The 25,607-nt window shown below is 42.6% G+C and overlaps 1 protein-coding gene across 2 annotated transcripts in view; it reads right to left on the reverse strand.

The window, feature by feature from the left end:
• Positions 1-25,607, reverse strand: part of slc12a2 (solute carrier family 12 member 2) — a 94,566-nt gene that overhangs the window by 11,635 nt on the left and 57,324 nt on the right. Inside the window, exons 13-23 of one of the 2 annotated variants that reach the window (XM_039780105.1) lie at positions 24,676-24,777; positions 21,071-21,226; positions 19,756-19,855; positions 16,272-16,383; positions 11,879-12,019; positions 10,755-10,861; positions 8,770-8,849; positions 6,622-6,765; positions 5,077-5,124; positions 3,189-3,311; positions 1,475-1,586 (exon numbers count right to left, since the gene is read on the reverse strand). In XM_039780105.1, the coding sequence (XP_039636039.1) occupies positions 1,475-1,586; positions 3,189-3,311; positions 5,077-5,124; positions 6,622-6,765; positions 8,770-8,849; positions 10,755-10,861; positions 11,879-12,019; positions 16,272-16,383; positions 19,756-19,855; positions 21,071-21,226; positions 24,676-24,777 (1,225 nt within the window). The remainder of the gene's footprint in view (positions 1-1,474; positions 1,587-3,188; positions 3,312-5,076; positions 5,125-6,621; positions 6,766-8,769; positions 8,850-10,754; positions 10,862-11,878; positions 12,020-16,271; positions 16,384-19,755; positions 19,856-21,070; positions 21,227-24,675; positions 24,778-25,607) is intronic. The other variant, XM_039780106.1, reaches the window with a different exon arrangement.

Raw genomic sequence — 25,607 nt, forward strand, 5'->3', positions numbered from 1 at the left:
AGAATTTTATGCATTTTACAGCTCCTTGATCATGCAAATGGTTGATTTTGTTTTTAAAAAAAATTTAATTGGACATGTTCTATATGAGGTTTGTATCCACTTAGTGTTTTTTATGCCTACTTTGGAGCTTTTTTACATAATGTCGAGGCACATTCAGGGACCGTCGCAATTTTGAGAATCCAACAAACTCCTCTTTTTTTTTTTTCAGCTTCTTTCTAGGGTTAGTGGTTTTTCTTTGGCAACTACAATAGTCAAAGTTTGACCATTTGTCATACAGAGAGGAATCTATAATGTTATGCAGTGTTATGTGCTGACTAATCGGTGTCCAACAGTATGTGCCAAGGACATCAACCAAAGTGTCACTTTGGAATGGCTAATTACAAATTTGAAAACTTTACAAGTCAGTGGCAAGTAAAATGTTTGGTGATGTACATGAACTGCACGTTGTTGTGTGAGCTGTACACATTTAAACATGTGTCTATTCACAAGACACTGAGGGTTAGAATCTCGAGTGCCTCTTAGTCAGGTTGTGTATCAATAAATCAGCTTCTTATGGCAAACATGTGAACACACACTTGTGTGCAAAGTGGCCGGCGTCAACAGAACACAGTGGCAGTGTGTCAGCAGCAGCTGAGGAGAGAGAGTGCTGCTGAAGGAGAGCAGATGGCCACAACCCAAGTCATGCCAGAAATCTACAAACCGAGCACTAGGAACCAGGAACAATCTTTCCAACTATTATTATTTTTAACTATTATCATCATCATTATAGTATGTAGTAGCAGTAGTAGTTGTTGTATTTCTGTCTTCTTCTATTTTTAGGGTTAATAATTGGGGAAAGTGAACAAGAGTAATTTCTTTTGCTAAACGTTGCCTTATCTACTAGGATTCCAATGGAAACGTTTTTTTGTTGGAATTCGTTTGGAAAATTTGGTTTTAAAATCTGATCATCGGTTCCAAAATTAACCCACCCAAGTGTTGGTTTCCGTAGCGACCAATGTACTTCCAGGAGCTTGTTGTGTTGCAGCCATGGAGCTCAGTAACAGCGCTCTAAAGTGTGGATGTAAAAACCCGGTAAAACTGTTAATCACCACTGAATCAAATCAAATGGTCCTCTTATCTGTGAAATAAACATGTGACCTGTTTTAACTCCAGCCCTCAAAGAACCAGAATCAAAAGTTGGAATTGGAATCAGAAATGTTCAAATCTAAACGATGCCCAACCCTACTATCTACTCGTGTTAACCTTTGAATTTGACATGGTGTTGTGCGCCCAGATAGCTCAGTTGGGGGAGCCGGCGCCCATATATAGAAGGTTTACTCCTCGACGCAGCGGCCACTGGTTCCACTCCGACCTGCGGCCCTTTCCTGCATGTCATTCCCCCTCTCTCTCCCCTTTCATGTCTTCAGCCTACAAATGACCAAACATTTATCTTAAGAATTTGACATGGTGGATGGGAAGAACTTGCAGTACTTACGCTCTGCGGTCGTGATCGATCCTGTTGATCTTGCCTCCGATGAAGACCCGGATCTTGCAGTCCTTCCACCTCTTCTTGTTGGTCAGCAGGTAGGGGATGAGCAGGGTCAGACCTGGACACGAGACATGTCATGTCAACATGTAGGCTACATCTCCATCACTTGATTTGGTTTTTAACTGTTTGAGTTTTAAGCCAAAAGTGTTTTTTATCTCCAGTAGAAGAACTAATCTCTGTTTAAACTAACACACCCAAACCTCATATCTCATCATCATTCTGGTATACTGGACATAAACAGGAGGCTGCGTGGAGATTCCCACCCCTGCTGGTAGTTACCATGGTAACGTTAGTAGCTTTAGTCTCAGAGAACGAGACGTCGTGACTGATAAGACCCAATCAGGAGGAGAAACGTTGGAGTCAGTGTCGCTGTTGTCAAAGGTCTCCGGTTTAGGGGCTCAGAAACGCCAGAGCAGGGGAATGAGATGGGGAACCACCAGAGCAGGGAGAATGAGAGGGGGAAACGCCAGAGCAGGGGGAATGAGATGGGGAAACGCCAGAGCAGGGGAATGAGAGGGGGAAACGCCAGAGCAGGGGAATGAGAGGGGGAAACACCAGAGCAGGGGAATGAGAGGGGGAAACGCCAGAGCAGGGGAATGAGAGGGGGAAACACCAGAGCAGGGGAATGAGAGGGGAAAAACGCCAGAGCAGGGGAATGAGGGGGAAACGCCAGAGCAGGGGAATGAGAGGGAAACGTTACAGCAGGGGGAATGAGAGGGGAAACGTTACAGCGGGGGAATGAGAGGGGAAACACCAGAGCAGGGGGAATGAGAGGGGGAAACACCAGAGCAGGTGGAATGAGAGGGGGAAACACCAGAGCAGGGGGAATGAGAGGGGGAAACACCAGAGCAGGGGGAATGAGAGGGGGAAACGTTACAGCAGGGGGAATGAGAGGGGGAAACACCAGAGCAGGGGGAATGAGAGGGGGAAACGTAGCAAAAGTTATTCCTTTTTAAACCAAAACGTAGCGATGTAAATGTAGTCTCAAAAAGAGAAGAAAAGAGCAGAAAGCTGATCCAGAGACCGGCGTGAGCCTGCACCACAGAGGGGCGGTGTCTCTGCTGTCACGGTGATGATGACGCCTCTGGCCTTGTTCACATCTTCCCCTCCGCTGGGCTGACAGCGCGTCAGATTAACATATTGTACTGATCAACATATCACTAATAGATTTCATCACACAGCTAGGGGGGTCCATCTCATGCCTCTGTGTTGTCCTGCTTTATGTTACTCATATTGTTCTCCATATCGGTTTTTAACACGTTTTTGTGCAAAATGTCCTTGTGCATTTAAGAGAATCATTTATGTTGTATACTGTATTTTTAAGACAATATTCAGTTTTTCCAACAAAAATTTCATTTAGTATTTATTTCTTGGCTGCAAGCCAAACTACCTAACAAGAGAATTATTTTAATCCAACAACAAGGTGATGCATGCTTTTCTTCTAAAACATACAAGTATGTACAATAATAGCTATTTGGACTAACTCTGATTGGACAGATAGTCTAGCTAGCTGTCTGTATTTACCCTGCAGAGATCTGAGGAGCAGTTAACCATAGTCCTCACAAATCCACCGGATATACCACCGTATATAAACCGCCCTCGATATAGACTGCCATTGGACTGATCTCCCAATAGCGGACATTTCTTTTCCCAGACTCACCTCCGTCATCAAACAGCCACCAGACGTCCACTGTGCCCTTCCCTTGTTTCTTCTGGAACTGCTGGCTGGCCTCCAGCAGCCTCTGGTCTGACCCATTCAGTGGCAGAGTCGGGCTCCTCTTTTCTGCAGGGATAGTTCACACACACACACACACACACACACACACACACACACACACACACACACACACACACACACACACACACACACACACACACACACACACACACACACACACACACACAAAAGATGATACAACTGTAATTACTAGAATATGTCAGCCTGTGGGGAGTCGTGAGAGTGGAACCAAACCCCCCAGTGGACAAACAGTGCGTACCTTGGATGAGTAATTTATGTACAGTCGGACTTTTATGGTTTTGAAAAGGGTATGATGGTAAGCACTTAAAACATGTTTCACAATTCTAATAAAACTAAAAGGCAAGTTATGAAACCGCCACGTTACAGTTCCAGTGTTTCCTCTGCACATTTTAGATTTAGAGATTTCAGAATTGTTGATTTTGGAGTTATTAGTTAGTAGTATTATTTGTAACCAATGCCTAATGGTAAGGGAGAGGAAAGACACAAACTCCGAGGCAATCTTTTCATTTTTAGTTTTATGAATCAATCTTAAAACGAAGAAGACGAGATGTGCAGGAACATTGAGTTCTTCATTTTTAAAATAGTTTCATAGTGTAGCTTTTGAGATTGCTGTCCCAATGTCCAGGCAGCTGGTGCTACAGTAGTCATGTTTCCATCGAATTGTCAAGTGAATTTTAAGCGAACTTTTAAAATGTTGCAAAAAAAGAAAAGAAAAAGCAAATTAAAAGCGTAAAAACTAAACTAGGCAAAGCGTAGTTTGGTCACAAGCTGACGTTACGCATGGTTGTAGATTGTAAACTGGCTTGCTAAATCAAAGAGTTTAAAAGCGGAGTTCTCTGGCTAAATGGAGAGAAGGAGTATATTTGTTCATATTGCGAATTGTAGGTTTTCTTGAAAGAAAAATTGTTAATCACAAAAAAAAAGCACTGGTACGGTCATTAAATCAAGAATGATAATGTCAGTGAACTGACTCAGTCCTAAATATCTGTAGCCAGCATTAGCCAGCATGGGTGGAAGGCTGTCCCAGGAACATCTGACACTTTATTCAACTGAGCGAGTGAGTTTTTATTGTTCCTTAATGGGACTTTTCATTTGAAAGAAGAAGACGTGTTCTTTTAAAAGTTACATTGTTGCTCTTTGAAGTTTTGATATAGGTAGCTATTTTTCTGATGCACGGATGATTTCTTTCATGTTGGCCTCATGAACACAGGGAAACACCAGCGATCAGAAACAGGAGAGCAGTTTTCATCCTGGAAAAGAAAGCTGCAGACAAAGTGTCCCCTCCAGAGAGAGAAGAAGCAGCAGGCGAGAAAGACTGAAGACAAAAGGAGGAAATTGAAATGTTGGCACACACTCACAACATTAAATACTCAAGACTTGGACTGAGTTAAGGCACTAGCGCACACACACACACACACACACACACACACACACACACACACACACACACACACACACACACACACACACACACACACACACACACACACACACACACACACACACACACACACACACACACACACACACAAGCGTCAGAGACTGGGCTTGAGCTACAAGCTGGAGAAAGAGAGGAAAAGACAGGATGTTATTCCCCAAAGCCAAGAAGCTAGATGTGGAGAGACACAAGACAGAGACAGCCGGGCACAGGACGGGATGTTAATACAGGCGGAATTCATAATATACTGTGAACAATGAGGCGACAGAGAGCTAGATGGATGAAGATTCAAATGAAAACAAAGCAGAGAGAGAAAGGTTTAAAGGCAACACAATAAAGTGGATCTCCTGCCTTTTCTCAACAGGGGCTGAGTCGTAGCTTTGCCATCATCGTCGTCATCTGGGAAATGTGAGACAAAAGGAGAGATATTGATGTGAAATGTTGGTTTGATGTGCTAAAAAATTACAACCAAGGCTTCATGAATCAAGATGAAGTTGAGTACAACAGAACATGTACATTATTAAAGAAGGATTAAAAAAGCAACAAAGCAGACATTCACAGATGGTCCTGAGGAGACAGCTAGCTTCATGCTAACTGAAGCTTTAACAGAGGGCTCAACTTAGTCTCTCCCATTTCTGGAAACGTCTTACACTGGCTTCCAATGGCCATTTGGAGGGGATCAAATCCACATAAATCAGCTGCAACTCTCGAAACTCAACTCTCCACCAACACTATGCTGGGATTAAAATGAAAAGCTCCCACACTGAGGAGGGTGATTCTGTCTTAATGACGGCTCAGGTACAGTAGGAGCTCAGGCTCACAGTAAGAGGATTAGCCCAATCAAGGCATTCATCTTCACCAGACCTACATGTTCACAATGTGTGTGGAGAGCAAGAATGACCAAAAACATACAGAAGCCATTCAATTCAGAAAGTGAATTAGAGCTGTACTTCTGTTAAAAGGACACAGCAAAGTTGTATGTAAAGATGAAGTGCTGCTGTGGAAGTTCTGTTTGTGAGACCATTTACATCAACAGCAAAGTTAAACTGGAGAACAAGTGTCAGCAGTTCCTTTGGTGAGCCGAGCGATAGAAATGATGGTAACCACAATACAAAAATACAACCCAAGTTGTAATAACCTGAAATGATGCCTTATCAGTAGATTTGAGTGACATGTGCACCTCTCGTTGTAGGGCATTTGTTTTACAGATTTAATATTGTACCTAAACTTTGACAACAAAAAAAAAGTAACACAGCTCAACCTACAATAAGACAATAAAGTAAGCATGCAGCAGTACAGGGCCAAATACTCCAAGAGCCTTGGTGAATCCAGACTGGACGAGGCTGGTGCTCCAGTTGTGTGGGTGGCACTTCTACATCTCTCTCTCTCTGGGGAGTATTAAACTGGAGTCATGGGTCACTGAGGCAACTTCCTGTTCGAGCAGAGTGTGTGTGTGTGTGTGTGTGTGTGTGTGTAGGCACAATAATAGAAGTCATTGATGGATTAAGAGGGATCTCTGAGAATGTTGTTTAACTGATTTCCTGAATGAAAACCCTTCCTCTGTCATGACCTAAAGTAGTGTTTGAGCAACATAAACACACACGCAATCACGCACGAACGAACAGACTCCTCGATTTATGGTTAGATTAAACTATATATTTTTGAGCTTCAGTATGAACCAATGGGCTTGGAGCTAAGAGCCACAGACATAATGCATAAAAGGATACTATACAGTATGCATAAATAAGATGTTTACAATACAGAAGTGCTTTATTGTCTTCAATATGCAATTTCTTTTTAATCTAACTTCATAAATTATTATGTTTTCCATTTCCCTACTTCTGTCTTAAGTGTGCTTGGCCGATAAAAGTCAGTGATAGCGAGGCGGAGGCTGACCTTTGTGCACAGCCGGACTGTTCTGGAGGCTGGTGGCCTTAGACGACAGCTTGGAGGAATCTGCGTCAGAGTCTTTGCTGGTGTCTATGGACACTATCACATCTTTCATCCCAGAGGACTTCTCCTGGGAGGACAGCAAGTCATCTGGGAGGAAACGGGAGGACAAAACAAGGCAAGGAGAGGGAACACAACATGGTGGGAATTAGAAATGCTTTTTTTTTTTTTTACAGAGTGTGATGGTGTGAAGACAAAAAAACTACACGAAAACAGGGAAAAAAGGAAGTCAAACAGAACTTTAGAGTTCAGTAGTCTTCACACAGACACACTCTTTAAATTACTCCAGTGATTAAACTTGATTATTTTATATGCAATATTGGAGACATTGTGTGTTTGTGTGTGTATGTCGGTGTGTGTTTGTGTGTGTTTTTGTGTGTGTATGTCGGTGTGTTTTTGTGTGTGTATGTCGGTGTGTTTTTGTGTGTGTATGTCGGTGTGTGTATGTGTGTGTGTGTTTTTGTGTGTGTGTTTGTGTGTGTATGTCGGTGTGTGTTTGTGTGTGTGTGTTTTTGTGTGTTTGTGTGTGTGTGTTTGTGTGTGTATGTCGGTGTGTTTTTGTGTGTGTGTGTGTGTTTGTGTGTGTTTGTGTGTGTGTTTGTGTGTGTTTTTGTGTGTGTGTTTGTGTGTGTGTTTGTGTGTGTGTGTTTGTGTGTGTTTTGTGTGTGTGTGTTTGTGTGTTGTTGTTTTGTGTGTGTATGTCGGTGTTTTTTGTGTGTTATGTCGGTGTGTTTTTTGTGTGTATGTCGTGTGTGTTTGTGTGTGTGTGTTTTGTGTGTGTGTGTGTTTTGTGTGTGTATGTCGGTGTGTTTTGTGTGTGTGTGTGTTTGTGTGTGTGTGGTTTTTGTGTGTGTTTTGTGTGTTTTTTGTATGTGTGTTAGTGTGTGTTTTTGTGTGTGTGTTTTGTGTGTGTGTGTTTTTGTGTGTATGTCGGTGTGTTTTGTGTGTGTATGTCGGTGGTTTTTGTGTGTGTATGTCGTGTGTTTGTGTGTGTGTGTTTTTTGTGTTGTTTTGTGTGTGTATGTCGGTGTGTGTTTGTGTGTGTGTTTTTGTATGTCGTGGTTGTTTGTGTGTGTGTTTTTGTGTGTGTGTGTCGGTGTGTTTGTGTGTGTTTGTGTGTGTGTTTTTGTGTTGTGTGTGTGTGTTTGTGTGTTATGTCGGTGTTTTGTGTGTTTGTGTGTGTTTGTGTGGTTTTTTGTGTGTGTGTTTGTGTGTGTGTGTTTTTGTGTGTTTTTGTGTGTGTGTTTTGTGTGTATGTCCGGTGTGTTTGTGTGTGTGTGTTTTGTGTGTGTGTGTTTTTGTGTGTATGTCGGGGTGTTTGTGTGTGTTTGTGTGTGTGTTTGTTTGTGTGTGTTTTGTGTGTGTGTTTTTGTGTGTGTGTTTGTGTGTGTGTGTTTGTTTGTGTGTGTTTTTTGTGTGTGTTGTTTGTGTGTGTTTGTGTGTGTATGTCGGTGTGTTTTGTGTGTTTGTGTGTGTTTGTGTGTGTTTTTTGTGTGTGTTTGTGTGTGTGTGTGTTTTTGTGTGTGTATGTCGGTGTTTTTGTGTGTGTATGTCGGTGTGTTTTTGTGTGTGTATGTCGGTGTGTTTTTGTGTGTGTATGTCGGTGTGTGTTTGTGTGTGTGTTTTGTGTGTGTGTTTTTGTGTGTGTATGTCGGTGTGTGTTTGTGTGTGTGTGTTTTTGTGTGTGTTTTGTGTGTATGTCGGTGTGTGTTTGTGTGTGTTTGTGTGTGTGTGTTTGTTTGTGTGTGTTTTTGTGGTGTTTGTGTGTGTGTGTTTGTGTGTGTTTGTGTGTGTGTGTGTTTTTGTGTGTGTGTGTTTGTGTGTGTGTATGTCTGTGTGTGTTTGTGTGTATGTCGGTGTGTGTTTGTGTGTATGTCGGTGTGTGTTTGTGTGTATGTTTGTGTTTGTGTGTGTGTATGTCGGTGTGTGTGTGTTTGTCGGTGTGTGTGTGTTTGTCGGTGTCTGTCTGTCGGTGTCTGTCTGTCGGTGTCTGTCTGTCGGTGTCTGTCTGTCGGTGTCTGTCTGTCGGTGTCTGTCTGTCGGTGTCTGTCTGTCTGTCTGTGTGTGTGTGTGTGTGTGTGTGTGTTTTGATACCTTGTCCTTGGATATGAGACACATCCAGTCCCTCTTTGAGTCGCAGAATAACAGCACCAAACTGGAAGTCAAAGGAATCGCTGAGAAGAAGAAAAAAAAAAACGGAATTAAAGTCTGAGAATAAAATGCCTCCAGCGGATAGCTGCTGTTAACACAGTGCATCTGGTCCTGGTGCATACACCCATGTTAGGAGTATAGAGCTCAACAGTGTGGTTCCACAAGTGAAAATCCCGTTGATTATCAGCCATAAAGTCTAAACCATCCCAGGAAGATGGACCCTGAGCGGTGAGGTTGTGTAACCAAGGTTTCTGCTCCTGTACAAGATGAAATCAACCTGGTTCTAAGGAAAACAGGTTTCATTTACCATGTCATGGAGAAGTACTACACTACTCACAATCCTAACCGTAACAGCGACGTCTCTGATTGGTAGAGCTCACTGTTACCATGGAAATGTTTACCGCACCCATGGCTAGACCGAGCTTCTACCAGTGAAATTTCTGTACTCAGTGTTTGACCTTTGCTTTTTCATTTTTCAAAATGTTCTTTTGCGGATTAAATGTTTTATGGTCCCGATTCATCTCGTAGCTGGTTGGCATGGTTCCAGCCTTACAAATCGTTATATCAGCCTTTAATGAAATGTCAGAGATATTGAAGGGGGAAAATTACTTCTGGAACCAGAGGCGTAAAAAACAAACCAAAAAAAAGAGACTCGAGCAGCCCTGCACCCGGCTGCAATATAAAATGCACGTTGGTCTCATTTGTAGTCGTAATACAGCGAGTTATATTTGGAATAGCAAAGATAGAACTACAACACCACGGAATACCAAAAAAAACATTGTAAAGCACTGCAGGAGCATTTCAGTGAGAACATTTAGACCGTTTAATTTAAACCTTTTGATTTTAGACATAGAACACAATTCTTCAGTGAAGACTTTGTAAGACCTAACATTTTTATTTTGAAATTTTAGACTTTTCAAGACTTTAAACCCTGTGTTGAGCTCTATAATGTTACAGTAATGTCCACATCAAAAAAAAAAAATCTGCAGAGGACATACTCAACTAAACAGAGTGAAGACGAAGTGGCTACAGAGGAGGCTGCTGAGAGAAGGCTCCAACGTGGAGGCTGAACCTTACAGCTTGTACTCTGCCTCGGCTCTAGCTGGACGGAAAGTAAAGGGCAAATTGCTGAGCGTATTAGCTAAGATTTTAATATTGTCGGGCTGAACCATCTCTGACCTTCAGCTCTAATGCCATAATCCCCACACTTTACAATCAGGAACTCATTCAGCTTAAGTCCTTCACTCACAGTCTCACATGACTGCTTTAGTGTTCACATGGACCCACACTGCACTCCTGTGTTAGCACAGTACACACAGAGTGTGTGCAGCAGTACCACACATACTCAGGCAAAGTCAGGATACTGGTCAGGGCTGTAGTGTCTGTGCCCTGAGGCTGCGGACCCTCACGGGGCCCCTGGACCTCACAGGGCTCCCGGACCCTCATGGGTATCCAAGGGCACTTGTTTAATTCTATATATATTAACATCGCTCGCCAAACAATGTCTGATTAGTTTAATGAAATGAGCTGGTTTGACCATGGATATGTCCAGAACACAGGACCTTCTTCCTGTATTTACTTTCTTGCTCCCGCCCCAGACACATCTGACCAATAAAAAGGAGGGAACTATCTTGCAGGATTTGTAATGAAGCATTTAGGTATGCTTGGATTTTTACAGGTGTGAAGCGAAACCGAACCAAGTTTGCGAACTCATCAACTGAGTCAGACCAAATGAACAAGTTATAGGTGTGAAAACGCCCTGAGATACGCTCAACAGGATGGTATTTCTCCTCACAACTACCATCATTCTACTCTCCTATTAGAGCATGTAGTGAAATGCATGTCCACTGATGTTAGAGGACTTTTCATTTCCACAACATCCTCTGTATTACGATAACGTGACTCAGCTTTAGTTCTTGTCCACTTACTGGATCATGCTGATGTAAGTCTCCACGTTCATCATGTCGCCGTCCCTCCAGTCGTTCTTGAAGCCCAGCACCAGGGTGTTGGGCTTGAGGCGACCCAGGCCGGCAGCCTTGAGAGGGAGGACGAGGGAAATCACAATCACAAGAATTCATTGCTCGACTCTTTTCTTAAAGGCTGGATACATTCCTAGGACTCATTGACACGTTCATTCTGGAGCAGGAAAGTAACTGTTAAAGCAGTCACTGGTGCTTGTTCTTACTGTTCCCTCTCAGGCCAGTTTGAACATTTCAGATGGAAACTCTCGCAGCACTGTGTATGACTCAACTCTCAGATCCTCAGGAGCCTGCTATTTTCACCTTCTTCTGGTTTCCATTCAAAATAAAATAAGACCAATTTATTCACCAAAACAACAACAACCTTTTTTCAGAACTGTGCTTCAGAAGATCTAAACTGGTTCTCTTTCTCAGCAGGACATTTGCTTTGAATATAGTTTTTATTTAAGATGTTAAACCCCAATATTTAGGATTGAGAGTTTACTTCTCAACTAATTCTATGAAACAAATAATGAACATAAGTATTGTGTGTATCTCACACACACACACACACACACACACACACACACACACACACACACACACACACACACACACACACACACACACACACACACACACACACACACACACACACACACACACACACACACACACACACACACTTTTTTAACTAAGCGGTGAATGTCTTTCCTGAATGGTTTCCTTTTTCTTTTCTTTTACTGGGTTATTAAAATAACAAATTTGATTTGAGATTAATTGGGATCATTTGAGACAGTTTAAGGGCATGCAAGGGGCCAAATTCAATAAAGTTCATAGCCTCTTACACAATGAATACAACTATCCTCAACCTGGAACAAAAACTTCAAACATTTGTGGTTGGCAACACTTGAGACCACTTGTGAGAAAGTTTCCATTAGAAGCATGTGCTGCTTATCAGCAAGCAGAGAGCACTGAGCCAACACAGCTGGCTGCTGGCCCTTGCTGTGCGAGTCTACAGGAGGCTTGAACAATGCTTCCTGCAGAGCCGTTGTTTGCCGTTGACTCAGTGATAACGTGTGCTGTGTTCCTACCTGCAGCAGGTACTGTGTCCCCTGCCTCATGTCCTCGGCATACACCGGCGTGTAGAAGGCCTTGGTTTCATTCTTCAGCAGCCAGCGCTGGTACCGGGCCTGGTCCGTGCTCAGGTCTTTGAAGTTTGGCCGTCTGTAGCCCTACACACACACACACACACACACACACACACACACACACACACACACACACACACACACACACACACACACACACACACACACACACACACACACACACAGTGACAGGTCTACATGGCTCACATACTGTTACAGCTCTTTCCATTTATAATACTCAGCACATTAAGGATAAACTAAGCATCTTTGTCTCCATATTTGCATGCTCTCTATGATGATGATATTTCAATAGTTTGGAATAGTAGCAAGTGTCCATATACAGATCACAACAGCAGCCTACTTCAAAGACACACACACACACACACACACACACACACACACGCAGGCATGACTGCACATAGCCCGCATTCATCCAGTCAGAATGGCCTTTCCATCGGGAAGCAGTTACGCCTGGCAGGGGATTGGTAAAAGGCTTTTTACACGGTGTAAACAGGACACATCGACCGCATCACACTGAGGCTCAGTGACCAGGTGACTCACAGAGAGTAGACGGGTGAGAAATCACCCAAGGATATGTTTGAGAACCTTTCAAAACCGTGTCTCCATAACAGTTTGTCAACTGACCTGTAAGCACGGGGAGCGATTATCGCGCCTCGTAATTCATTTTCAATGAGAGGCGAGCTAGGTAGGGGGGTGCGGGCAGTTTGACAGGCGACGCGACAAGCGGGCGCAATCCCGTGAAACCGTTGCCTTCGTGCTTGCCACACGCACACGCCTGCCATTAGAGTTGATTTGTGTTGAACTTCTCCCTACACGTACGACGCGCCGTGCAAATCAATGAACGAGAGACGGATTCTTCGGTTTGTGAGTTCACTAAAATATAAGAGTTTTCTAAACAGTAATCAGGACACAGACAGCGGGGCTTCTGCTTCTCAGAGCATCGGCACAAGACTGGATTTATCAGGTAACCTCTGTAATTATGACTATGCTAATGTAGCTAACTTTAGCTATCAACAATAACCGTCTATGGTTAGGAAAGACTAGGATTACCACTGTTTGTTATAAATGGACCTGTGATTAGGGATATATGATACCAGTCAGCTGATCTCATTCAGTTGTACGGCAGGGATACAGTAGTGCACAGAATCTCCATGGTTACCAGACATTGATCGCCTGGCATTCACACGAGGAGCGTGGTAGACCCCGCAGATCCACGCAACTACGCAGGCCGAGTGTCGCTCCCCGTGTGAAAAGCCCTTAACATGTCGAGCTCACTACATACTGTATCTGGGTCATCATTCTCTCTTAATGTGTGCACTAAGAATGAACAGAGATCAGCCAATAAACTCTTATTGGCTGATATTCCATATTGATATGACACTCACAACTCCAGTATGACTCCGGCTACAATTGTTACTATATATGTGTAATAATGTTGAATCACTGCCAACTGACACAATGGGCTGGGAAACATGATGAATGGGTGACTTGATGGGAGTTGGTGGAATAGATATTTGAGCCGACCATCACACTGTGAACTCCAATTACACTGAGCCGGCTGCATTCAGCGGAGAACTCTCCAGCCAACATCATCACGGCTCGGATCAAATATGAATCAATCGCGCTACATCCCACCTGGTAACAGCTGGCTAGCAACAACAAGCAGAAGGGGTTATGTTATGTGTGCTTTGCTTTGGGCTCCTGTCTGCTGGTTAACTGAAACATCAGACAATATATTCATCCAGAAATATAATCAAACCTAGATATAAGCATGATGTGGCTCAGCTAGTGCAGTAGTGTGGGCAGCAGAGGGTTGTAGATTTACTTATTTTATATTTTAATGGATGCTGGCAAATGATGTGTGCATTAGATGGAAGAGTGCTGCTGCATGCAGGTTACAATTCAATGAACTGGGCAGTGGGGTTGGGCTTCGTTTGGATATTAACGATTCTGATTCTGATTCCAATTGTGATTCTTCCTTTCGATTCCGGTTCTTTGAGGGGTGGAGTTGAAACGGGTCACATGCTTATTTCACAAATAAGAGGAAGTTTTATTTTGATTCAAAAGGTGGGTTGCAGTTTGATGGGGCTTTTTCAATGTAAAATAAAGCCACACTAGAGCACCGCTTACTGTGCTCCATGGCTGCAACACAACAAGCACCTGGACGCTACGTAAACCAAAATTTGCGCATGTTAAATTTGGAATCCGTGATCAGATTTGAAACCAAATCCTCCAAACGATTAGCCTGACGTGGTCCTACTCAGATTCTAGTCAGAATGTGAGTCTGAAACCGCTCCATTGGGCTGTGATTATGGGGCGTGTTCCAACCGAACCAGGAAAAATGCATTCATTGGATAGACCTCCAACCAATCAGAGCAACAGAACTCAACACTGTATATAGTCTCCATAGCAACCACTCTTTGCACAATTCATTCGTTCTAACTTCCGACTTTTAGACTTTTTTGAAGCTGGATATATCATTTGTTTCTTGTAAATATAAATGTGGATAACGTTAGTGATAGTGACATGCTCGCTACAGTCGCATTTCTAGAGATGAATCGGCGAAAACACGTTTTATTTCTCTGATTCACGGCTTTGTTCTAGCGCCGGCGGTCCCTCTCTTCAGTCTCTCTCTATCTCTCTCCACCATATAACGCTCTCTCTCTTCAGTCTCTCTCTATCTCGCTCCACCATATAACGCTACCATGCTTTCGGGCAGTTGTTGAGGCTCCTCCGCTGAGGATTTTAAAATGAATGCGCTGTCGATATCTTCTGTAACAGACGCGATGGTGGAATCTACATCTCAACAAATTCAACCCAAGCGTTCTTTGGTGACGTGGTTGATTCTGTTACTGTTGATCATCTGTCCGACAATAATTGTTTCTCAACGGAGCGACTCCAGACCGAACTTCCCGACCTCGAATTTTGTGGGCGGGGCTAAGTTCGGCTGGCATCCAGGCTACCAAACGATTCCAATAAAGAAACGATTCAGATCGATGGAATCGTAATTTTTTTTTTTTTTTTAACGATTCCAAGGAGGAATCGGTTCTCGATGCCCAACCCGACTGGGCAGACTTTCAAACCAAACATGCCATTAGATCTACAAATAACTTCACTATTAAAAAGAACGCTTTTAAAAAAAATTTATTGTGCAAAAATGTCACCATATTCCCGAAAATTACAATTTTGAAGATCTTCATTTCTTTCTCTCTGGTGGAACGTCAAATTAGTTTTTTTTTCTTTGAAATGTACTTGTTTTTGTTGGTGTTTTTACTCCAAACACCAGAAGAGAATGGAAACAGCACGCCGCTTGACACACAAGTGAGCTAAAGAGCGATTCTGTTGCGTTAGCTCCGCCTACCCTCTCTGGCAGACCAATGGCTGTTGGGTGATGGGGAACAGTCACTAACCGTGTGCCGCTTGTGACTGGTTCGGGAATGTCACTCAGTTTATAACACTGCAAATGAGTGGGATCCACCACCACTGTTACCTCATCTATCAGAGATAGAGAGTGACTGAACAGACATTTATTTACTTGGAAATCTTTCATACCATTACTTTAACTTCCCTTGGAATTTTTACGACTCTTTGTAACCTTTGTGGGAGAAACAGTTTGCTTAGATGTGGAAGCAGCAGGAGCATGATCTGACTTTTAAAATAGCTATAGAACAGCTGCTGGATCAGGAGTGCAAAGAGAGGAATATTGATTATTAGTTCCATTAGTTCCAATTCAAACCAACATCGCCAATGGGAAGGTTGATTGCTGTTGACTGTGTCAAACACATCTGCAGTATTTAATTCAGTTCTCTCATCAATATCATATTTGAGTAGGGCTGGCTATCGTTCAAAAATATTTGATCCTGGTACCGATACCAATACAGTGACTTTGATACCGGTTCCTAAACAATCCTTTTTTTGATACCAACTTTATAGATTTGTATTACACATTACGGCTTAAATCTTTTCATTCATGTCTCAGCTCCGACTATGTGAGGAGTCTCTATGCAACAGAGTTTTTCCTGCGTGTCTCTACGATGTGTAACGTTAGACAGCCAATCACAGACATTATTAGATCTTAGTAGAAGCATGGTGCATGCTGATTAGCTCACTGACGTTGATGATGTTTACTCCTTAGGTATTGTAATTCACTAGACATTTTTCCATACTTAATACTTTAGAGGTATCTGGTCGGTGCCTAACAAGTACTGAGTTGGGTACCCAGCTCTACAATTGAGTTGGGAGCATTAATGATCTCTGAAGCAATTTAAAACCATGGGTGTCGTGTTGTATGAACATCTTTTTCATATTAACTCACCGTGCGAATATGACCACAGATCATCAGGCCAACGTTCTTGGTGAAGCTGTTGACCAGATCCAGGAGAGCTGGCCGAGAGTTGGGGTAACCTGTCATCACCAAGCACTGGGGTCTACGGGCATCAACAACACATGTCATCTTTAGCTGTGACATTCACTATTATTATTAAATTATTTAACAATCATCCTACAACATCCATCCCGGAGACTGGCGAGCACAGACTGTTATAATAGTCCAGGAATGGTTGCTGTACTTAATGGCAGGGGTTCTCGAACGCGTCACTCAAAGGTCTGCATCTGAATTTAGTTTTAGGTCAGGGATCTGGAACTACTGGCGATAACAAAAACAGGTAATCAACTTACTATTGACTATTAATCAGTATAAATGTATTTAAAAATAGAAAACGTTAGACTTCATAAGGTATCGTATTCATAACCAGAGCTTTCCAGGTATACCTGAGCTTTTCCAGTTTCAAGTGAGCCATAAAGAGGCAAAGTACCTCCCCTTCCGGTGGACCCCCATGGGTCCTTAACTTGGAAATTTATACATACATACATACATACATACATACATACATACAAATTTTTTTTTTTTTTTTCCCACAGTAGTGAATGGGGAAAGAAATTATTTTTTGATCCCGTCTGAATTGAGCCATGAATTACACGTATGATGTTCATCAGTTTAAAAGAAAATTTTGCAAGTCAAGAAAGTCTCTGGGCTAGATTTATCAAGCCGTTTGCGCCTGTTTCCAGGCGCTAATTGGTCGCAAAGACGGACGTAACCGATGCGGGCTATTTACAAACAGGGCGCACTGGGGTAAAATGGCAGATTGTCTGCCACATGAGCGAGAAGAGACAAGTTGCGCTTTCAATATGCGTTCGTGGGAGGGTCGTCGGGAAAGTGGGAGTTCCACCCAAAAAGGTGGGAGGATAAGCGCAAAGTGCCCCTAATTATATATTCCGTGGTATTTATAAAGACTGTCAGTAAGAGCGCGCCTCTATTCTGCGGGGAAATTCTCCGCCTCTTAAAAGCAGGTCTAAACCAGCCGCAATCGAGTTTCCTCGTAGACCTTTATGCCGCTGGTGAAATGGCAACAGTCATTTGAGCAAGACGAAGACATAGGCGAGGCTGAAAATATTTTTAACAGAAGAATCACACTTTGTCAGTGAACACAACATCATTTAGCGTTACAGATCAAGCAGCCATGCAATATTAGAGTTACTGGAAGAAATCAAAGATGAAATTGAATCTCCCACTCAGCGTTCACATCCCATTCCAGCAGTTGTTAAACTCCTCGCTACATTACAAATATTGGCATCAAGATCATTTCAAACAGTCATAGCATCAGCAGTGGGAATATCTCAGTCTGCACTCAGCCGTATCATAGCACAAGTACCGCTTTACTACAGCGCAATTTACGGTATAGTGGGCGGAGAAAGACGCTGATTGGGTGATGGGTGTCAGGGTTGATAAATACTACGCAAAATGTGGAAGCATAGCGTGCGCTATTACCGAACTCGCATAAACAGACGCAGCGCAAACTGCGCTAGTGTTAGTAAATCAGGCCCTCAGTTTATTATTAAACGGCTGAAGTATACGACTGTGAAAATACATAATTACAAAGACTACAGACTTCAATGTCTCATGAATGACGTCTGGCTGAAGCTATGTCGTCTGTGTGTATTGTACCGAGGATGTAACGTTACTTTAATGAGCAGAGGATCTTTCTTGTTCTTTTGCTTATCTGCTGAAAACACTTGACTGGATAAAACCCAGCAGGTCAGATAACGTTACATGTGTTGTGGAACAGAGCTCAGCTAGCTAGCTAGCAAGCAAGCCGAGCATCAAGCTAGGTGAGGTAGATTGTGTGAGACGGGAGATGTAGTTCACCGAGCTGTTTCACACAAAACTAAGTGGTCATATGACAAACCTAAGGCTAACTGAGACTTTCTTCGGTTGAAAAATTCTTTTAAATTGACGAACATCTTATTTGTAATCCATGGCTCAATTCAAACGGGATCAAAAAATTATTTGCCTCTCCCCGTTCACTACCATTCATATTTTTTTCCAAAAGATAGTTCCCATGGACCAGAAGTGGAAGGGCGTGACTTCGGCTCTCTAGGACTTAATTGACCCAGTGATCTGCAGCCACTTTCCCCTCTGACCTTCACAGTGGCCTGTAGTCTTCTCAGCACAGGACAGACAGAACAGGAGCAGAGTAGCGCACATCAAAGCAAATATGTTAAGCACCATGGGATTTAACGGCGGCGGGGAGAGGAGGACACACGAGTCATTCTGAAGACACCATCAGATGCCTTTTAATCCCCTGCTTGGTTTGCTTCCATGGGAACAGTCCAACGGCACATCGGCACTAATCGTCTTCAAAAAACACCACGTGTGTGCGGGTATTTAAAGAGAGAACACACTCCGTGTGGTGGATATAGAAATAATAGCTTTAGGTGTATTTTTACTTTTGTGGATTATCAACGGAAATGACAAATTTATGCTATTCAATGATAGATTCTTCAGTTTTATTCATACTGTTTGTAAGGATAAACCTTTATTGTTCCACATGGTGCCAAATTTGCTTCATTTTCTGTGAGATGGTAAACTTTGCAAATGCTGCATGAAATAAGTTCAGTACATGGGTCCCATTGGACACACAGGGGTGGGGGGAATCATATTTTGTCATATGATCATGTTATTGCTCTACACATCGGCCGTACAAATAATAATTCCAAGCAAGCGGTGATTCAAAACTAACAAAATATGTTACAGAAGATCACCCATGTTAAGCAATACCCACAGAACAGTAACAGTGATTGCTTTGATTATATTGTGATTCTATGCATTTGACATTTCATGATATTATTTTATATTACCTTATAAGGGTGCCACGATTCTCCAAATTCATGGTTCCATTTGACTTTCGATTTTTAAGATCAAGATTAAATTTGATTTTAACATTTTCTTTTCAGCTGCGACGGCTCATCTCAGACTTCGGCAGTGGCCACAGTGTCTGGAAAAGAGCAGCTGCAGGCTACCGCTAAGCTAACATCACCCTGTGTTTTTAGCTGCATGCTAACAGCCGCTAAGCTACGTTGTGTCCGTTTTGGGGTGAGAGTGAGACCGACATAAGAGATAAGATAGATTTTATTGTCCCGAAGGAAATTCTTCTTTGACAACCAACCAATATCTGCTGTTCAACACAACATAGTGCATACATACATACACACATACATACAATGCACAGGCAATGTTGCATCACTCTGTGTGGACATGCTCATGTTGCATGCAGAGACTGCCACTAGCCAACAAAATTGCACACTGCCCGTTGTAAAACACATAATAATAATAAAAATAATAATAATAATAATCATCATCATGATATGTGGAGTAAGGGTAAGCCGCCTTGTCAACATACAATCCTGGTAAAATAAAAATGTACATGTTTGTACATCTTACACATGTATATGTTTGGTACCTGAAGTTCTTGATGTGGTCCTCCACGCCGCTGAGGTGCAGAGTGTGGGTCAGGGCCTGGTGGTAGGTCAGAGCCTGGGTCGACGAGCCCCAGTTCACATCTGGAGGGGAGGACGCATGCAGGCACAACACACACAGTGCAGTTTAGAAGTGTGTTTACGGGTCGTCCTGCTGGGCCAAAGGCCGGCTGACCCATGCGGCGTTACCGGCAACGAGAATGCCTCGTGTGTGTGTGTAGCTGCATGTCAAACTGAGTGTGCATACAGGTGTGTGTGTGTGTGTGTGTGTGTGTGTTCAGAGCTGCACGGCCAGCTTTGTGTTTGAAGAGGTGCACAGAAGTGTGTGGAAAAAAAAAATATTAATTCACACTTTTACAATATTTCACTTTAGTGAACTGAACGACAGATAGCTCCAGCTGATGTGTAGCCGGTTAGCTATGGATCCATTTTATAAGTCCATTAACACATGTAGAAATAAAAAAACATATTTGGATTTCATGGCCATTGAGCATGAGAGTTAGCTTTTGGCTAGCCAGACCTTCCTCCACAGCGCTGCACAGGAAGGTCTGGCTAGTACACACAGCATTCCTGGACGGGAGATAAACATGCTCTGGTTTATTCTTTTAACCAATCACAATTGTCTTGAGCGGTGCTAAGCACCGGAAACAATAACGGTGCCTCTGCTAAATAGTCTCAGGAAGGAACTTGTTTTGGTGGAACATGTGGACGTTCAAAAGTAGTTTTAGTCGTGCAACAGAAAACTCTGATTGGACAGATAGTCTAGCTAGCTGTCTGGATTTACCCTGCAGAGATCTGAGGAGCAGTTAACCATAGTCCTCACAAATCCACCGGAGGTTAGAACGCCAACACAGAGACAGAGGAAGGAAACGGACATCCAGCTGAAAAGAGGGACGTTCGGCAGAATTTCCTGCGGCACCGGAGCAATCCTCGAAGTGGAACTTCGTGGATATGGACTAACTCTTGGCAAACACGGCTGGGTACAGTGACCGCAAAGTAAACTGAAGTCGGGGTGGTCCGGGATCAGACCCTGGCTAAAATTTGAGTTGCTACCCGAGTCAGAGTCTGGAACGTGTTTTATGTGGGAAAATAATTTATAACATAATTTTGTCAACCATCATATATTGTCATATTACCGGCACTATTGTGTCATGTTTTCGTAATTGGAACTTTTTTTATTATTATTATTATTATTCTGAGGGTATAAAATCTTGGTTGCAGGTAGAAACATTCCTGAATTCTGTAAAATGGTGGCTAGAAACAAGAAATGTTGTGATGAACTCAGGCTCAGCAACTCACCTGGCTTCTTGTAGCTGACGTAGATAAAAAGGCCCAGAACAATGGCGTTGGTGAGGAGCGCGGCCCACCAGTTGATGACAAACATCACCCCACAGCACAGCACGGCTCCAGCCAGAGAAACCCACATGTTGTAGTATTTGAAGCTGGGTCGCCACCCTGCAGCACCAACCACAACCAGTTACAACATGGAAACAGAAGGCGTGTGATGTGTAAAAAAGATCAAACAAACTCAGAGTGCTGTCACATACTGTTTCAAAATGTTTCCAAAAATTAATAATGATGGTACACGGAGGAATTGCACTTCATGTTCTTTGGGTTGAGTAGAGGTCAGATGTGTCAGAGACTCCTTGACCAAATTAAGTTTGACCTGCAATTCAAAAGACTAACAATCAGGAGACACTGTGGTCAGCCGCCATGAAAGGAAACATTTCCAATCATTTTTATGATCTTAAAATATTAAATGTTGCTGTTAAAGAGCATGGATAAAGTTAAAGTTGGAGATGTGCTGTGTTAAAGAATGGGAGTTAGCAACCTGTTAGACTGGAGACCGGAAGTTATACCAGCTATTAGAGACCACATTGGTTTACTGGGTGCCACAGACACTAGACTAGTAGGATTTTAGTGATGGGACAGTCAGACTGTATGGTTACACAATAACAGAGTCTAAAACAAACCACAGGACATAAAGGGTACATGGATGGTGCCTGAAGAGGCCACAACACCTAATGGCTCAGAGATAGTTTGTGGTTGCAGAGGCAGTAAAATCCAGAAGCCAATGTCTGTATTACTGCTTGCCTCTGATTAAGCCATGTACCATTTAAGTCTGTGTACTTATAGGACCTGCTTGGAGGAATAGAGAATCTGTACCTGGAGTTCTGCTAGAGCTTTGGTATTGTGGGGGGGAAAAAACACAGAACTCAATATAGAAAAGATCAACTTCTGTATATGCATTTCAATTAGCTATTTTCTACAGTCTAAAGAGGCCAGTTCACACAAAATTACAAGCATGTAAGGGTTTTGTCACATACCTACAGTGGTATCAAACAGAATCTCATCCCCAGCCCTCTGGATAATTAACGTCTCTAACCAAGGTAAGGGTTCTTCGATATTTTTAAGTAACTAAGTGTATGAGTAACTAAGTAACTAAAACTCAAAGATGTACCGGTAGTTAAGATCTGCAATTCCCTTTTGTTATCCGAGAAACCAGTAACAGCTTCCAGTGGCTATTTCATTAAAAATGACAACCTGTAGCTACAACAGCTAAATGCAGTGTATTCCAAGTTTCCCCCCACCAGGCCTGAGCCACTGGGAATTATTTTGTAATGTATTTCAAAGATATTTTTTAAACTACAGTTACAGTGGGGCGGCTCGGCTGGAAATGTCATATTTTCTAATCTCGTAATGTAAAGCCCTATGGAGTCTGTCTTATAGCCTTTTTTAAATTCACAATTTCCACGATTCCATCCATGATTCTGTTATCAGAAACTATTGGGCTCTACATTAATGCTGCCATCAGACTGGCCCCAGCCGGGCCCTCGTTTAAAAAAAAAAAAAAAAGACACTTGCCACTGGGCTAGACCACGTTTCTGGGGGAAAGCCTGAATTGCTGTCTCACATGTAGCCTGCTAACGTTTCCCCAGCTGCTTGATCCAAATGCTGCCGGCCCCGATTCAGAATTATTTCCTTGAAAGTCTTAAAATATAGATATGATATACAGTACATGAACGTTGAACTGGAAGATTGTGACGACTGCAGTAGGCGTGACACAATCAGCTAGTTAGTAGCAACACTGCTTCTGTTTAAGGATTCCAAAGGTTTTCTTTTTTTTTCCAATTCTGCTTTCTGCATCGTAAAGTGAATTGCATTGGATTGGAGACAGATTAAAGCAACTATCTGTGTAGATAGAGACCATTGGAGGTCTCGGAGAATGCTTTTGTGTATTTTGGTGAACTGACCCTTTACAAACAGATAACTAGCAAATATAGAGGGTAGCATGTTTGTATGCTGTACAACATCACCTCTAAAAAGCTTCCCACATATTCAGATATTCCTGTGTAGTTGTGCGTGAGCGTAGAGTGCCGAGCCAGTCTGTCAGCCTGAGATGACTGATGCGGCTGTATTTTCCCAGAGGCATTACAGCTCCTGGCAAACATGCGTCATTCAACAGCAGGGCCAAGCTACACAACAACAGCACTGGAATGATGTACTCGGCTTTTAAAAAGGCTTTTTGTTCCAAATTAACACAACCGTCACTCATAATCATAACCCAGCCAATCCCATTAATGACTCCTCTGATGTGGCAGTGTGGCAGTAACAGTGACCCACACACTTGTGTACAAACAGATTTTAGAGCAGAACCATAGGGATGGAGGACAGGGCGCGTTGGAGCACATGGGAAACCCCAGCGTGATAACAAACGGTGGATTACAGCACTGACATTTCAAACCATTTGCCACGAATATCACATTACACTGCATTAGATAGCTACAGTTAAAAGTAAGAAGGGACTAAATGGTAATACTAATGAACTTTAACTTTTATTTATTTTCTTAAAGATTTTTTTTTTTTTAGGCCTTTAATTGACAGGACAGCTGTAAACAGAAAGTGGGAGAGAGAGTGGGAATGACATGCAGCAAAGGGCTGCGGGTCAGAATGGAACCCACGGCCGCTGCGGTAAGGGCTGAGCCTTAGTACATAGAGCGCACCCTGAGCTACCAGGGCGCCCTGAGAACTTAACTTTGACAGAAAATGCATTAACATTCATTGGAAATCTACTTTTAGACAAACCTTTTCATAATATTTTCCTCACCTCAGTGAGAAACAGTTCTTTTTTTTCCAAATGAGCTTTGATTACAAAAAGTTGTTTATCTCAAAATATTTAGAAGTTTGAAATTGTACAGTTCCATAACAAGCAAGTAAGTAGAGTCAAGAGTGTGTGTGTGTACATTGTGTATTTTGGCGTAAGATTTGGTTAATTTAAAAGGGAACTGTAATGTAACCATAAACTGTCAGACCCCAAGGCCATTTATAGACTATTATATATTATTATTATCATCTGTACTATAAATGTTACCATAACTCTCTGGCTTGTGGGACCGAAAACTGCAATGGCTCGGTCACACCAGCATTTTAAACCACTGGATTTGGAAAGGAAAGCAATTTTTACATTTGAATGAAATGAGCCCAATCAGCGGACCGCTGAGTGAATCCATGTGAATCTTTAGCACGAGGGTTAGCTTTGACACGCAATGCCGCGCTGATGATGAACAGCAAACTGTCTTCCTGTTGCCGACCTTTGAGAGAAGTAAGAGCCAGAAAGACGGCCATCTATTGAATAAACGGTTTAACTCATTAGCCAGTTAGCGGTCGAGCTAACTAGCTTGCTAACTGCTAGACTGCAGAACCATTGGGAGTGACAAGCAGCCCCATGTTCCCAGGACCGGTCTCTGTGAGCTGGAAAACACTAGCTCTCAGCTCTTCGAGCAGTCAGACATGAAACCTTATCATTTCCAATCACCATGGCTGATAAGCCACTCATATGAGATGTTCCCCCTTTAGCCTTAACTTCTAGGTCTAGCACATTAGAGTCCTTTGTGTTGTCTTACCTGGTGAGTTAGCCAGGGAGGCATGGAACACAGAAAAGTTGATCAAGGCATAGGACGCCAAGAAAAAGTTGGAGATGATGGGGGCAATTATGTTCAGCTTAGCTGCAAGAGGAAAACATCAAACAGTTAACTTAGACAGGGCCAAAACTCAAGTTTCATGTGCTCTAGGCCAGGGGTCTTCAACTTGTTTTAGACCAGGGACCCCTTAGTTGAAAGAGAGACCGAGTAGGGACCACCTACTACATATATTGTATACAATTGTGTTGCATATTAAACTGGGCCAAATGGATGGAAATAAATGGTTATCATTTATACATCATGTGTTAAACTTAAACATACATGTTGAAGGCACAGTGAATCCTTAAGCATAACTGTTTGGCTACCATACCTACAGTAAGCGGATCTTCAATGCGTGAATCCTTTTTTTCACAAATAGGCCGATTTATCTTTGCTATTAATAACACACACACACACACACACACACACACACACACACACACACACACACACACACACACACACACACACACACACACACACACACACACACACACACACACACACACACACACACACACACACACACACACACACACCTTCTAATTTGATTCAACTGAGTCATTCTGGAAGAAAACAGTCAGTCCATTCATCACACATAAAATATAATAATATTGGCATCGAATTTGGTTCATCTTCATGACTCCTATGCTGTGTCTCAATCCACATACTTACACTTGCTGTTTTGAGTGCCTATAAGTGCATTCACACTGACGAGTATGGCAAATGCAGTGCACTCAGAGTTCCTGGATGCTGCACTCATAACGGTCAAAAGTGAGGAAAACACTGGACCCTCCGGGAGGGACCACAAAACAGTAAAACACTGTTCATTTTTAATCAAATTAGTTCCAGGTGATTATACACTAATGAAAACA

The sequence above is a fragment of the Perca fluviatilis genome, chromosome 17 (assembly GCF_010015445.1).
Source record: "Perca fluviatilis chromosome 17, GENO_Pfluv_1.0, whole genome shotgun sequence".
NCBI classification, from domain to species: domain Eukaryota; kingdom Metazoa; phylum Chordata; class Actinopteri; order Perciformes; family Percidae; genus Perca; species Perca fluviatilis.